The 14,127-nt window shown below is 47.3% G+C and overlaps 2 protein-coding genes across 5 annotated transcripts in view; one reads left to right on the plus strand and one right to left on the minus strand.

Moving 5' to 3' along the window:
• The window catches only part of TDRD15 (tudor domain containing 15), a 247,330-nt gene extending 246,686 nt beyond the window's left edge, over positions 1-644 (minus strand). For all 3 annotated transcript variants that reach the window (XM_085610613.1, XM_085610614.1, XM_085610615.1), the window contains exon 1: positions 489-644. The gene's annotated coding sequence lies outside the window, so the exon portion shown is untranslated. The remainder of the gene's footprint in view (positions 1-488) is intronic.
• A 99-nt stretch (positions 645-743) lies between these two features.
• LOC146816728 (uncharacterized) overlaps positions 744-14,127 on the plus strand; it is a 35,814-nt gene continuing 22,430 nt past the window's right edge. The window contains exons 1-2 of one of the 2 annotated variants that reach the window (XM_085609161.1): positions 776-852; positions 3,581-3,665. In XM_085609161.1, coding sequence (XP_085465287.1) covers positions 846-852; positions 3,581-3,665 — 92 coding nt within the window. In that variant the 5' untranslated portion in view covers positions 776-845. Of the gene's footprint in view, positions 853-3,580; positions 3,666-14,127 lie in introns of both variants that reach the window. The other variant, XR_014962484.1, reaches the window with a different exon arrangement.

Below are 14,127 nucleotides of genomic sequence, written 5' to 3' on the forward strand. Positions count from 1 at the left end.
TATGCAGAAAATCTGAAAGAAATCAACACTCTGAGTGTTGGGGTGGAGTACATGTGCAACTGTGGGGCTTATCACCTCTCTTGGCCAAAAAACATTGACTGTGGCAGTTTATGCATTTATTAAACCCAACCACATTCATCTAGGCTAGATTGAGGGCCCAATTGCCAATTCTAGAACACTGCAGTGTGCCCAAACACAGCAATAACCTCTTGGAGGCAAGGGAATTTCAGATAACAGTTTCGAGAGCACCGAAGACGGCTGTGCCAACCACCTCGAGAAACAAGCGCCTTACAAAACACAATAACTGTTACCGGGGACTGGAGAAAGTCACTGAATTTGTTCAGTCCGTTCTACTGTGTAGTAGAGGAATTGTCGACCCCATTAAAACGCTTCAACAAATCGGAAAATATACGCCCATTTGCAACCGCCAAGGGAACAGCATAATAAAACAAAACAGAAGTAGGGAAGGCGAAACATAAAGCCAATACCTGCATTAAGGTGAGCACCTTACAAGTGTCGTCCGTGAAAACAGCCTATGGTGGACTACCGGTCTTTTAACGTATATCATTTGTCTGTAGTTTCGGCACTCCTCAATCGCATGACAACCAAGCCCACGGCTAAACATATTCTGCGAGTCATCTGGGAGTGGGTGGTACTGCTTCTGTGTCAGGTAACCTAACGTTGAAGAGGTGGAGACACGTCAGCCAATCCAAGTGCGCCGCAGAGAACTCGAAAGTGCTGATTGGCTCTGGAAACCGCATGGGTGGCAGTTCGAGCCGTCCTCCCTGTCGGACGGTGCTGCCCATTTTGGGGCTGGCTAAACTTGACTGAAAGTCGTCTGAAGTATGTCAGGTATGGATTTAACGGTGAAAGTTATTCTGTTTTCCGTCGGTCACGCTGCACTCTACTGTTAGGATTTTATTAAAGAAGGCGGGGGTCAAGATGGAGGGGAACGCAGCAGCGGGGAGCAAGGCCTTGGTGGTCATTGCGAGCGATGGTTGGGCCACCATCTTTCTTTTGGAAAAATACTAGCTGTTTGTACCATGGACTTTATGGCGTTGTTTATTTTAGTTGTTAGTCTGGGATTATGAGGCAGCCCCAGAACCCTTTTTAAAGTGCTTTCTTATTTTTCCAGTTTTAGGTTTGTAGTGATAAGGAGAAAAAATACGAGCTTTAGTTGACCATATTATGCATTTGACGTGACCATATTATGCATTTGACTGGCATGTGTAGTGATGTGGGCCTTGGACCCACATGCTACTTAAAAATATGTCACAGAGGCAGTGGTTACACTCGTTAACTGGCCAAGAACACGTGCACCCGGGCCCATTTATTTGCAGGGTAACGTCACTCGTGACTCCTGTGGTGGATGGTTGTGGGGTGAATGTGTGTCCAGCTCTCTAGGGAGTGGCTGGTAAATTCAGTGCCTGCTGAGACTCTAGAAGGTGTCCATCAGGACACTACATTCCTCCCAAACTTTGTTGAAAAATAAAACTAACACCAGTCCAACCTGTGGGGGTAAACAACAATCAAATAAACACCACAGGGTCCATCTGCCTCTAGAATCGTGCAGCGGGACAACTTCTGAAATGGGGCTGGTGACTCGGACTGCAGCAGGACATCTTCGGCAGGTCCTCTGTAATGGCGGAGGAGCATCGCTCCACTGCCTGGCTCAGAGACAGCAAATGTAAAATAAAACGATGCTCTTGCATCGTTTTATTTTACATTTGCCGACTCTGCCACAGGTGTCGGAAGGGGTGGGTGTGGGGCATGGGAGCGGGAGGAGGAGAGCTATGTGCACTCCACTCCCTAAGTGTGCATATGTGTTCTGGCAGGCTGTCTTATTGACCAAAACACACATGCACACTTAGGGTTTCTCCACCCCAGCTTCATTGAGCAGCTGGGCTGGAGAAAATCCACAGACTCCATGGTCTGAGCAGGTTGTCGTCCCTGCCTGCTCAGACCAATCCCCGCGCTGCTCTGCAACAGGGGGATTGGATGGGAGTCTGAGTCGCAGGGGCTGTGGGACCCAGGAAGAGGAGAGGCGGGGAATGCAAAGCTGGAGGCGTTTTATATATTTTTTAATATTGTATTTGCCACGTGACCCCACCCACCAGACCACCCTTTGTTTATGGCAGCCGCCGCTGCTTACACTCATAATTCAACTTGAGTGGTTCAGGACACAAATGCTGTCTTGGAGATGTCAGCCACACTCCAGCAGCATACCAGTTGGAACCTGTCTTTTGGCTGAATTTGCTCTACTCCACTGACCTTGAGGATGATCTGTGGTGGATTCTAACAGTTCATAAAAACAGGGTGCGTCATGAGCATGGTTGGAGTCCTTGGTGAAGGTTCAAAAAGGTGTTGCTTAATCGACTGAAGTCTCCATTAGATGACCTTGCTGTATCCTGTAGTCCAACAGTGTGGCAATATCAAGTCCAACTCTCCCGCCTGTGGGAGGCCCCTTGTATGGGATTCCACAGGACTACTTGTGGGCTTCGCTGGGGCTGCATGTGTGCCTATGTTGGGACAGCTGCAAGACCACCAAGGAGCCAGTGCCTAGTCTCTTAAACAAACCTCAGGGGTGGATGGGTCTTAGTCAAGACGAGCTCTCGCTGCAGGAATTCAAATGAAATCCAGGTTAGCGGATAGTCTTTGGCTCTTCTTGTCAGCTAGTGTGGCAATGGTGTAGGACTCCAATCCATGTGTTTGGTACCATAGGGATGGTAGTGTTTGATGCACTTGGCAAGGACTGGCATGATGGCGTTGCCAGCTGTGTGGTGAATCTGGATGACATTTGGTGACGACTTTGTTCTTGAGTCGATCACCGGGAGTGGGGGTGGCCAGGCACTTTAATTTCCTTTGAGGAGGCATCTGCATCCTTGCGCTTGGATTTCTTGGGTTACTAAGCCGTCGGTGACAGTGGTGTGATGGACACGCTAAGAAGCGTGAGGCAGAGACTCCGTTTGCACATGTTTGCGGCTTACTCTCGATCTCCGGCTGGGCGGTCCCCAGGTCGTTCTAGTTGCTTGCTGTTTGTGTGTCTGGATACGCTTCCACCCCAGCTCGAGTTTGCTTCAGTTTCGGGCCTGACCTCCCACAACTTTTCCTCCTGAACATGTTCGGTCGTCAGGTTCCTAGAGTAGACCAGCCAGTCACACCTCCATATCTTCCGCAGGGTGTGGTGGCATGCTCATGACAATGATGATGTGGTTGCCATTAGACCTTGACGACAGGTAGTGATGATTCACTTGGAGTAAGGATGTTCTTCTCCCTTGGCATCTGCGAGCGGGAACAGGTATGCAACTCTACTCAAACTGCCGACTCTCAGGAACTGATGGTCACACTGGAAAGCGCAGGGGGAGAGACGTGGGTTATGCTTTCTGGCGGCTTACATGTGGTTCTCCCATTGAGCTGTTTTAAGGGACGTTGTTCGGCCTTGGTGGCTGTCTTGTGTCTGCGTGTGTACACTTGGCTTGTAGTGGTACGAGTCCTTGTACTTTTCCCCTTGTTATTCTCTCCAGCGCACCTGTGTTCATCCAGTTCTTCCTGGTGACGGGATTGTCACTTTTCTTTTCAGTTCTTCCTCCGGGTGCAGTGGCATGCACTAACTTCCATGCAAGTCAACAGGGCCTATCAACTTCAATGGTCTCTGGACCATGCAGGTGAGACTTCTTGCCTCTCCTCTCTCTCCTGGGTGATGTTGTGTGTTTCCTCTTCAGGGAGCTTCTTGACGCTCCTACTCCGGGTGTTCCCTCTTCTGGGAATGGCTTCCACAGGCAGTAGGCAGCTGGTGTGGTGGCTTGCCACTTGGAGTGTGCGATTCTCCTCTTGCCTGTATTGGGCCACTGGGAACTCCATCTTGACTCCATCTTGAGGCAGTGTGGGGGAGGGCAGTCTTCTCTTCTTTCATGATGTGGCGTCGTGCTACGTTCTCTTCATGTTGCGGGGGTTGCAGCTTGCCACTTAGAAATGTGCGGCTCTCCTCATGCCTGTTATGGTACGATGTACAACGCCAACTTAAGGCAGTATTGGGGCATTCCCTTGACTGTCACTGGCCCACTGGCATCGATGGTGCCGTGGAGATGCAGAGTCTCTCCCTCCTGCATTAAAGCCACACTAGGCTTTTGCTCGCCGCTTTTCTCCGGGGAAACACTGGGCATGTGCAGCGTCTCTTTTGCAGGCACCTGGCGGGCAACCGGGCACAAACTGCAACTTGCTTTGTCTTTGTGAGGGGGCCCTTGCTCTCCTTACTTGCGGTGGTGGCCGTTTACCACTGGGGGCATGTGGCACTGCTTTTCCACGCTGGGCATTGAGGTGCTGGACTAGGGAACACTGTGCATTATTGTCTTCAGTTCTTGAATACAGGACTTGATCGTGCTCTTTATAATCTGTGCAGTACCACACCTTGCCACTAGGTGATACTGCAGAGGTTCTCCTTGGAAACCCAGCCTTCCTTTGCTGTGGGCTGTGACACTTACTTGCTGAGAGGGGAGGCTATCCTCTGGACAACAGAGCAAGGTGAATGGTATTTTGCAGGGCTCTCAGTCACCCCGGGCGGCTTTGTCTCCAATGAGTTTATTTCTAATTTTAAGCCACCGGTTGCGATGCCAACACGCTTCCCCTAGGTGGCGCTTCAGGCACGGCAAGAGGCTGCGTCAGCTTACTGGATGCTGTGGGCCTCACGGGGCACTAAGACAGCAGTGTAGGGGAAACTTTCAGTGTTTGTGTGGTTCACTGGGCTCTTGGCAGCTTTCTTTTCACAGGCTGCGGCAGGCTTTCGCTAACTGCGGGCTGCATGAGGGCTTACAATGCAGACTGTGTAATGCAGGTATGGCAGGGCATCATTTTTGGTCTCTATCCATGTATTGAAACAGGAGCCGCCGGGTCTGATGTCATCGACATCATGACAATTTGAAAGCAACCTTCAAAGATACAGTGTTTGGTCGTTTGGTGCCATTTTGAACAAGGGTAGTTGATGGTTATATTTTTTTCTGACGTGACTTTGTTGGGGGAAAAAAAACCTTTTTTTGTGTAGGAGTAGCTTATTGACAAGACTGGTATCGACAGTCATCTTGATACACAGCACTGAATTTTTGGATAAGAAGTTAGATTCTAGAAAAGGGCCCATTATAGATATACGAGAGAAGATATAACCGTTATTGATAAACTATGGTCTACTTTCTTCTTGACAGGAAGCGGGTGCCCTCCTATTTGTAATCGGGGGTATTTCATATACCTCAGGGTGGATAATTATTGTTAGTAAGTACCTATATAGGGTTTGTAATTGCAAGGATAGTCCTGGTTTAATTTATGGACGCAAACTAAAGAGTAATGAGTAATATATTCTGATATTTATTCTTGTGTAGATATGGAGGAGTGCGTGTTTTTAGATTGTATATAACATGGTGGAGGTGTAAAAGCTATCCTTGATATTAACATGAAAGGCATGTTTCTCTGTTTCTTATTTTGCCCTCAATTAGTATGGGTGAAATAATTACGGGGATTTCACAAAAGTTAGCACACTTTCTTCGGTGAAGGCACTATCTTTGGGACAATGTGGCACTGTTGGTTTTAATCACATCGTAGTGATACCTCACATGTAGATAAGTTGGTCCAATCGTTGTCATTGTATTGATTAAATCATGGGCTCTGATTTCATTTTATATATATATATATATATATATATATTCACTGAAAAAACCATAGGTTTCACACATGTTATAGTTAGCGGAAATTTTACTGATAAAAAACCAATGAAATTCCCCCGTTATAGTTAGTGCAGGCAACTATAACTCACGCGACCGCAATCTACTGCTGATGCTAATACTGTATTTAGACACTTATTTGCCCATGTCTTCTTCCATACATTTTTAGCTATACATATATTACAAATATTTTTTTTTCATAAAGACACATATGTCATCAGCAGAAGATTGCGGTCGCGTGAGTTATAGTTGCCTGCACTAACTATAACGGGGGAATTTCATTGGTTTTTTATCAGTAAAATTTCCGCTAACTATAACATGTGTGAAACCTATGGTTTTTTAAGTGAATTTGCAAGGTTTTTTAAATGCTAATTCCTAACTATAACGTGTGTGAAACCTATGGTTTTTTCAGTGAATTTGTACGTTTTTTTAAATGCTAAGTTACTTTACGCCATTCGTGGCGTGCGCGCCCACTTAACGCAGTTCGTTCCGTGCGCGCACGGTGCGCTTCGCGCCCCGTGCGCACAGTGAGCACGCGGTGCGCTTCGCGCACCGCGCGCCCACTTTACGCAGTTAGTGCCGTGCACGCACGGTGGGCACGCGGTGCGCTATGCGCACCGCGTGCCCACGTTACGCTAGATGGGCCATGTACGCACGATGCGCTTCGCGCACCGTGCGCACATGGAGGACATATGATGCACTTCGTTTTGAAAGGTAATATTTTAATTTCTCGTATATGTTATAAGCCATGCACAAATGGTGCCCTTCGGGCACCATTTGCACACGGGGTGGAGAGAGTGTGGATAATTTTTTTTGTTTTAGTATTTTTTTTTTAAATATTTTAGTTTAACTCATCTTTACTAAGCCATGCACAATTGGTGCCCTTCGGGCACCAATTGCACACGGGGTGGGGAGAGTGTGGATAATTTTTCTTTTTTTATAATTTTTTACCGTACGCGTACGGTAAGCGTAATCGGCGAAATTAGCGAAAAAATAAAAATTCCGTTTTTGGCCTTGGGGGATCTTTGGGGACTCCCTCAACATTGCTATGTGTGTGGGAGCTGTCTAAACAGCCCCTTTACATGTTTTTGTGCTTTAGATTTTAAACATCACTCTCAGTGCGAGAGAGAAAATGGCGGCCGCCGCTTCCTGGTTTCGGCCGATTCGAATGTTTACTAAGATCTAAGAGCCAATCAGAATCGCGCTCGCGCACGCCACCGTACGCGTACGGTAAGCGTACCGTAAGCGCACCGTAAGCTGGCTCAGATATATATATTGATTTAAAGGCTATTTTCTCAGAATCTACTGAACAGATTTACACCAAACCTACAAAAGGCACTTCCTTGACCTGAGGACTACCTCTCTGCCAAATTTCTAGTAATTCTGTTCAGCCGTTCGGGCTGTAGCCCTGTCTAAAGGTCCTATGGAAAAATGCATGGGAAAAACGTGTTTTGGGACCCCCCTTTTATCTCAGCCTCCGCTTGACGAATCCCCCCGAGACTTTCAGGGAAGGAGCGGAGCGTAGCGCCCCACCTATTTTGAAAAATTCGCGAGGATTCGTCGACCGGCGCCAAAGTTATTCAAAATAGAATGTTGCGGATTTCCTATGGAAACGTGGTCCTAACTATAACTACCTACTGGTGACCGCCAGTAGGTAATATATATATATATATATATAATTATAATTTCTTTTAGGAATCCCCAGAGTGTAGAGAACACTGGTTTATTATCTGGCGGGTCCTGATGAAGGTGGTGTCTATTTTGTTTGTATGCCACCGAAACGCGTTGACCAAGGCCAATTAAACCCTACTATATGCAGTTGTCTTGAAAACGGTCACAGAGACTGAAACCAACATTATGTCTCAGCTTGTACAGATATATGTGATTGTGAATGGGATATGAATGTAGTATATAAGATTTGAATGTATGAGTTTTGACTGGTATATTTGTGTTGGTTCTCTATCTGGGGTTGAATATGTTGTTATATGAAGAAATAATTTTGTATTATAGAGATTTTTGAGTATATTGTAAATATGTACCTTTGATACGTTCATAGGATTAAAATAAATGATGATAGCATAGGAATGTTGACGAAAAGCAGGAAAATAAAACATAGTTAAACTAATAGCAAGGTGTACAAGTTAATGATTTTTACTTAGGTTTGTCTTTATGAACAGCCCATGTTAGAATTCATTATTTGAATCTTAGGAAAGAGAATATAGGTCACGAGGGAGCTTGTTTATTTTGGCACCGCCGCCACTGTTCATGCCACTTTCCTTACATTTGGTGGGGCGCCTCCTGCAGAGAGACAGGTGCCGGGGCACTCAGAGCAGGTGGGGCTCGCCAGCAGCAGGGTCATGCAGCAGGACGTTGCTCGCCAACCGCAGCACTTTGTCATGGAGATAAACTCCTCTTTTAGAACCAAGTGCGTGAGGATGGGGGGGCATACATGACGGCGCAGCTTTTAGCCTCACCTAGTTGTTTTTCAGCAGCGTCTTACCTTGAGTTTCTCCAGCTGTCATTCAGGGGGTGTGAGCCAGGAGGGCTGCTTGCGTGTGATCCTTCTCTTTCCCGCGGCAGCAGGCAGGTAGCCATCAGGGGTGAGTTGTGCTCTGCTCACTTGCCAGAGATTCTGCTTATGCTCTCAGAGTTACTTTTTTCCCTCCTCGCAGAGACAAAGGGATGATAGTCTCGGGCAATAGCATACATGCAGCAGCAAAGCACTGGACAAGCTCCAACTTGCAGGAGCTGCAGCGGCATGCTGGGAGCAGTCCTGGTGCCTAATACATTAAGGGGCACACTCCACTTGCTCCTCACAGCTTTATTGATGCCCTCTCTTTCCTTGAAGGGCCAGGACGTAATGCTGCTTGCTTTTCTCTGCCTGCCTCACGAGTCTCACAGCAGATGGGCGGCAGCATGAGGAGTGAGGTTGGAGGCAAAGAGTCTCAGGTCTCTCCTCCTTCACGGCAGAGATAGACCATGTGGCGCTATCCACTTCTAGGGGCTGGAACATGCTCCTCGCTGAATCCTCATTAACGGTGCCATTTCCCTCCCCCTTTCACAGTGATGAAGGGTTTACCCTCATCTTGGGAGATGTGCCCGCTTCCTCAGGTGGGCTGCAGCGGTGGTGCTGACCCCGATCTCCTCTTCAAACACTGAGACAAACTGCTAGGTAGCAAGGCATGGGGTCAGACCCCTCGTCACCATTGTAGTGAAGTGGGCCCTGGGCCCACATGCTACTAACATTTTTGAAACAGAGACAGTGGTTATATTTGTTAACTGGCCACAAGCATGTGCACCTGGGCCCTTTTATTTGCAGGGTCACTTCACTTGTGATGCCTGTGGTGGATGGGTGTGGGGTGCAAGTGTTTTCAGCCTGGGGAGCGGCTGTTAAATTCAGTGCCTGCTGAGACAAAAGAACATGTCCAGCATGGTGTGGTAAGTGGCCTTCATTCAAAGCCACTGTTGGAATGTGACTGCATCTTGGGTGAAGGCTACCTTCACCTCCAACAATCCTGAGAGAATGTGGAAGTTTGAAACGGTGGCCAGTTGCTGGAGTTAGCTGGATGGTTTGGATGTTACTCTCACGACTTGTCTTCAATAAAGCTGGATATACCTGAAATTATTCACGATTCAAGTGTACGTTTCTTTACACTAGCGGCGACGGGAAAAGACATGTAGAAGACATCCTAACATCCTTCTGTATATTTGGGCTGGGTATTTGGATCTGCTATAGGAAGCCGGTTTGGAGTCTACTGCTTTACTATGTCACTATTTGGATGCCGGCAGGGTATTTGGGTTCTAATGCTGCCCGATATTGCCTGAGTGACCATGAGTACTTTAATTTAAAATAAAGGCTATTTGTCTGCGAGGTTCTCTAATCTCGAGCCCAGACTATGCCTCTGACGCACAGTTCGCTACTCGCCCACACTTATGGAACTTACCTTACTCAGCAAAGGGCTCTGCAGAGGCTCCCTTCATTGCATGGACTTTTGATTCCCTATTGCTACTGTGCCGTCAGCAATTCTAGGCACTCCTGGGCAGTGCAGCATATTTTTCCTGGCCACAGTGTTACCTTCATACGTGCCATTTCTTCTTCTGATGCACACGCCAGATGACTTCAAGAACAGTGATAGCCACTCAAGTCGCAGCTACTGTGATACACGCACATTCTGGGGCATATAGCAGCAGTTAATAAGGAGCTCTGCTGTGATACGCACACACTCTGTTTGCTTTTGTTGTGTATATTTAGCTCGTATGACAACTACTGTGATAGGCACACATTTTGTAGCGTAGTTCATCTATAAGAAGCATTACTGTGATACGCACATATTGGTGATGCTCGCTTTAGCGATTTACTCCATGTTTTTCTGGGGGATACACACAGACTTAAGTGCATTGGAGTCCATTTGAACAGCATCTTGCTACCGATCCATCTCGTAACGCACTGTCTTAGTTTGCAAAAATTGCCTGTCGTCATCTTCATTCATACGGCTACAGGCACGCCTCTTTATGCAACTTTCAACTGTGTTCCACTCATTTTTATTCAGGGGTCTCACTAACTATAAAGCCTTAGATGGCGTTCTCCGCAATGGCGGGAGGGAAAAAATTCCTTTTGTTATTTCACCCTCACACACCCTATTGGTGTCATGCTTCATCATCGGGTTCACCATGACTCCTAAAGGTCATGGTGGGATCGACAGTATTTCAGGGAGCTCTTAGGAGATGTAGGCCAGGGGGACTTAAAGATAAAAATCCTACTCACCGCCAGGTATCCCTTTATTAATGGTGTTGTAGTGGATATTAAAAAAGGTAAAAACGTTTCTGGATAGGAGGTTATTGTCCTAAGACCCTAAGAGACTGCCAACATGTTTCAACCCAAAGAAGTTGGCCAAAATTGGTCCTGGGCTTTCGTCAGGGCAAATTCAAGATTCCCTCCCTGGTGTGAGTCATAAACCATATTAGCTGACCTATATTTAAATTTTGAAGGTGCAGGAAGCTGCAACCTTCCTGAAAATTGTTATGCAGTGAAAAACAATTGTAATAGGGAGAATACTTATCTTCCCCTTATTTTTCTTTTTTGTGTGGGACCCGACACACCAAATAGGTTTATTCGCTGGGCAGGACCAGAGGAGTACATATTACTACCTGGCTACCCCATTGGGAACCCGTTGATACTTATAGTTCCATCAAGTTGGGCGGAATTTTTTCACACAAAAAAGAAAAATTCACCATCACCCAAATCAAGACAAGTAAAGCGAGTCAAAATGAGAAGAAAGAGGGGCGCAGGCACTTAAAAAAGACATTGACCTATTAGTAGAAATGTTCAACTGAATTCTATGTGAGGACCGGAGGGGAGGATTTTGCTTATCTTTCTTCACTTTAATGATTGCAGCCATTTTAAGAAAACGCCTTAACAAAACTACAATCCCCATGAAGCCTTGGGAATTTCACCAAACAAAAAAACAATAGAGTTCCACATAGCGACAGTCTCTTCCTTTAGCCTGCAGACCGCGATATAGTCCATCAACGCTGTCAACCCATCCTCTTTCTTCGCTGCTACGCAGCCAGAGATAATTGCTTGACCTATTTGATAGTGATTGTTCTGTATGATGTTTTATTCATGCTGTGTTCAATTCGTTATTGCTGCACTGCCTTCTAGTGGATTCCGCGGACCTGTTTGGTTTTCTCTGGTAATTGTTTGAATTTTTTCTTGTTGCCTCATTGTACTTTTCCGCGCTGATGCGGACAGGTTTGATTGTGCATGATAGCCGCAGGAGCGTTCTTCGCTGCCTCTCTGAGGTGCAGCGCTGCGGTGCGTTCCTCCCACCAGTTGAGGGTGTCTGACTGTCGCCTTCGGCCGCGATGTCCTCTCAGGATTCCGCGCATTCCTCAGTTTCCCGAGCAGCACGCCGCGGTTGGGAGCCTTGGTTGTCTAGAGAGTGACGCCCTTCGTTTTGGAGGGTCCGTACTGCCATTAGGCAGCTACACTGTTTAAGCCCTGGCTGGGATGGTATTGAAGCTAATTTGCCTAATACACTCCTACGGGAGTCTGTTTTTCTTTCAGGACGCTGTACTGCAGGGACCCTTCCAGACACATTTTCCCCCTTAAACTGCCTCTTAATGCACCTAGGGTGTATGGTCCCTGGGGCTTGGACCCTACGCTGTGAGTCTCTCACAATAAAGTTTATGCTGACACCCAGACCCCCTTCTAGCTGGTGCTCTGCCTAAGTGCTGCATATCTTTATTCCCTTTGCGCTGCAGTGACACCAAGGGACAGCTCCTGGTCATGGAACCCTTTGATGACTTCCAGGGGGAGGAGGGCCCCTTGGCAGGGCTTCCCTGGGATGATGATTTTTATGATGCGGTAGGCGCATCAATTCATAGGGCAGTGTCCGAGGCCATGGCCCCTCTGGAAGAGCGGCTTATGCGCTAAATAGCCCAGGCCTGTGAATGTATTGCGGGGCATTTCTCAACCCTCTCCATCTCGCCCGACACCTAAGCATCCTCGCGAAGCGGGGGTGGATATAGACGCCTTCACTAAGCTGAAGCAGGCGTTCTTGGCCAGTACTGTGCCCACCCCAGTTTCCCCACCCCTGCTGATGACAAGCATAGGGACACGGATGACGACGCAGGTCCAGCGCGCCCCTCCTCTCAGCCCCCGGCCAACCCTCCCCCCACAGTGGACAGCCAGGGTTTGTGCTCTGACATGTTGGTTCCAGACGAGATCCTTCACCCTAGGTCTTCCGAATGGGTCCCGTCCAAGAAAGTCGTGCAGTACGTGGCGGTCCGCATTCGAAAGCCTCTGGAGAAAGATTCTCGGAACAGTTTGCGAACAGAGTGCCCCCGGCCCTCCCTTGACGGCAAGGTGGCTTTGATGCCAGAGATAGACCCCTAAATGGCTACTTTCTTGCAAAAATGTATTAAAGATCCAAAAAAGGGGATAGACAGATCTTGACTGGCTTGGCTGGACACCCTGGGCCCTCTAACAAAGATTCTAGACATAGCGGAAGAGACCAAGGTGTCAGGTTTCCTGATCTCCCCTGACACCCTCTCCGCCTGGACACAGCGTGCGATCGTCTCTTTCTGGGAAATGCGAGTTGTGTGTTATCTATGGAGGGACGTTGCTCATTGCTTATTATTAAAGTCGACCCCAAGCTGGGGGACGTGGCCGATTTGGAGGCAAGCCCTATCGTGCAAGGCGGTCTTTTTGGAGAGCCGTTTATCAAGGAATTGGGACGTTTTGTAAACGCCTTCACCTCCCTTGATAAGGCACAGTCCTCCATCAAAAAGGTTTTTCACTCTCCGGTTTTCCGGGGAATGGTTGAGGCAGGGGCCGCTTGACCTGCCGGTCCAATAACTAATATCCCTCCAGAGGACAAGGCTCCCACCAAGGCAAGTACCAAGACCAGGCCAGGTTTGGTAACTTCTACTCTACCAGAGGAAGTTGGCAGGGTATGCCCAGACGTGGGTCCCTTGCTCACTTTGCCACTGGATTCAAGCTAGCCTGGCTGATTAGCCAGAAACCGGTCCCAGGATGCTTGTTTCCGGTCCAGGGCAGACATGGCTTGGCAGTTCGGGCTGGACTCTTCCCATGAGGCACAGGGTCAGACTGATTTGCATATGGCCATGTCTGAACTGGGGTGGCGGAGTGAGCAAAAGAATGATGATGGATTAAACTCAGATCAGTTGACTGGGGGTGAGTGCTTGCAATGGTCAACACTCCGTCCATCATTCCCTTTTGGTTTTGCTTTGTCAAAAATAAAAGCCATAATTGTATTGGGCAGCGGAGTTTGTATGTGGAAATACGATCCGACATTAATAGGGAATCGCCCAGACAGGAAATATTTAGGATTTGCAAGAGACGGGTATATAAAAAGATCATCACCTAAAATGTACGGAGAAAAGAGTAAAATGTCGTTTATGCAGAAAATTTAAAATTATTTTTTTAAGAAAGATAAACCCATTAACACTCGCGAAGGAATTCTTATCCCACCACCGAAGACGCCTGCCTCATTTATGATGATGGAGAGAGGTTACCATACCAGTGTGTGGTTAGAAAATTGGTAGAATACACTAAAAATTATGGAGTGTTAGCTTTTCCAGAAAATGGTACATTCAATGGGAGAATACTTCATAATTTGAGAATGCGGATGAATGAATTAGAGCCCAGACCTAGATTAACACAGTATGAGGCATTAGACAAATGGGAAACTGAGTCATTTGAGATCTAGAAGTAGTAGAAGTCATAGAGGATTTTTCCCTAAACAAATGTGTGATTCACGAGAAAGTCAGATGAGACAAGCAATGATTACGGAAGGACTGTATCCTGTATTAATGGCCGAGGAACAGTCAGAGGGCAAGTGTACAGAGTAAACTAAGCATTTAACAAGGACAGGTTGTGGGGAATCAGAAGATG

The sequence above is a fragment of the Triturus cristatus genome, chromosome 6 (assembly GCF_964204655.1).
Source record: "Triturus cristatus chromosome 6, aTriCri1.1, whole genome shotgun sequence".
NCBI classification, from domain to species: Eukaryota; Metazoa; Chordata; class Amphibia; order Caudata; family Salamandridae; genus Triturus; species Triturus cristatus.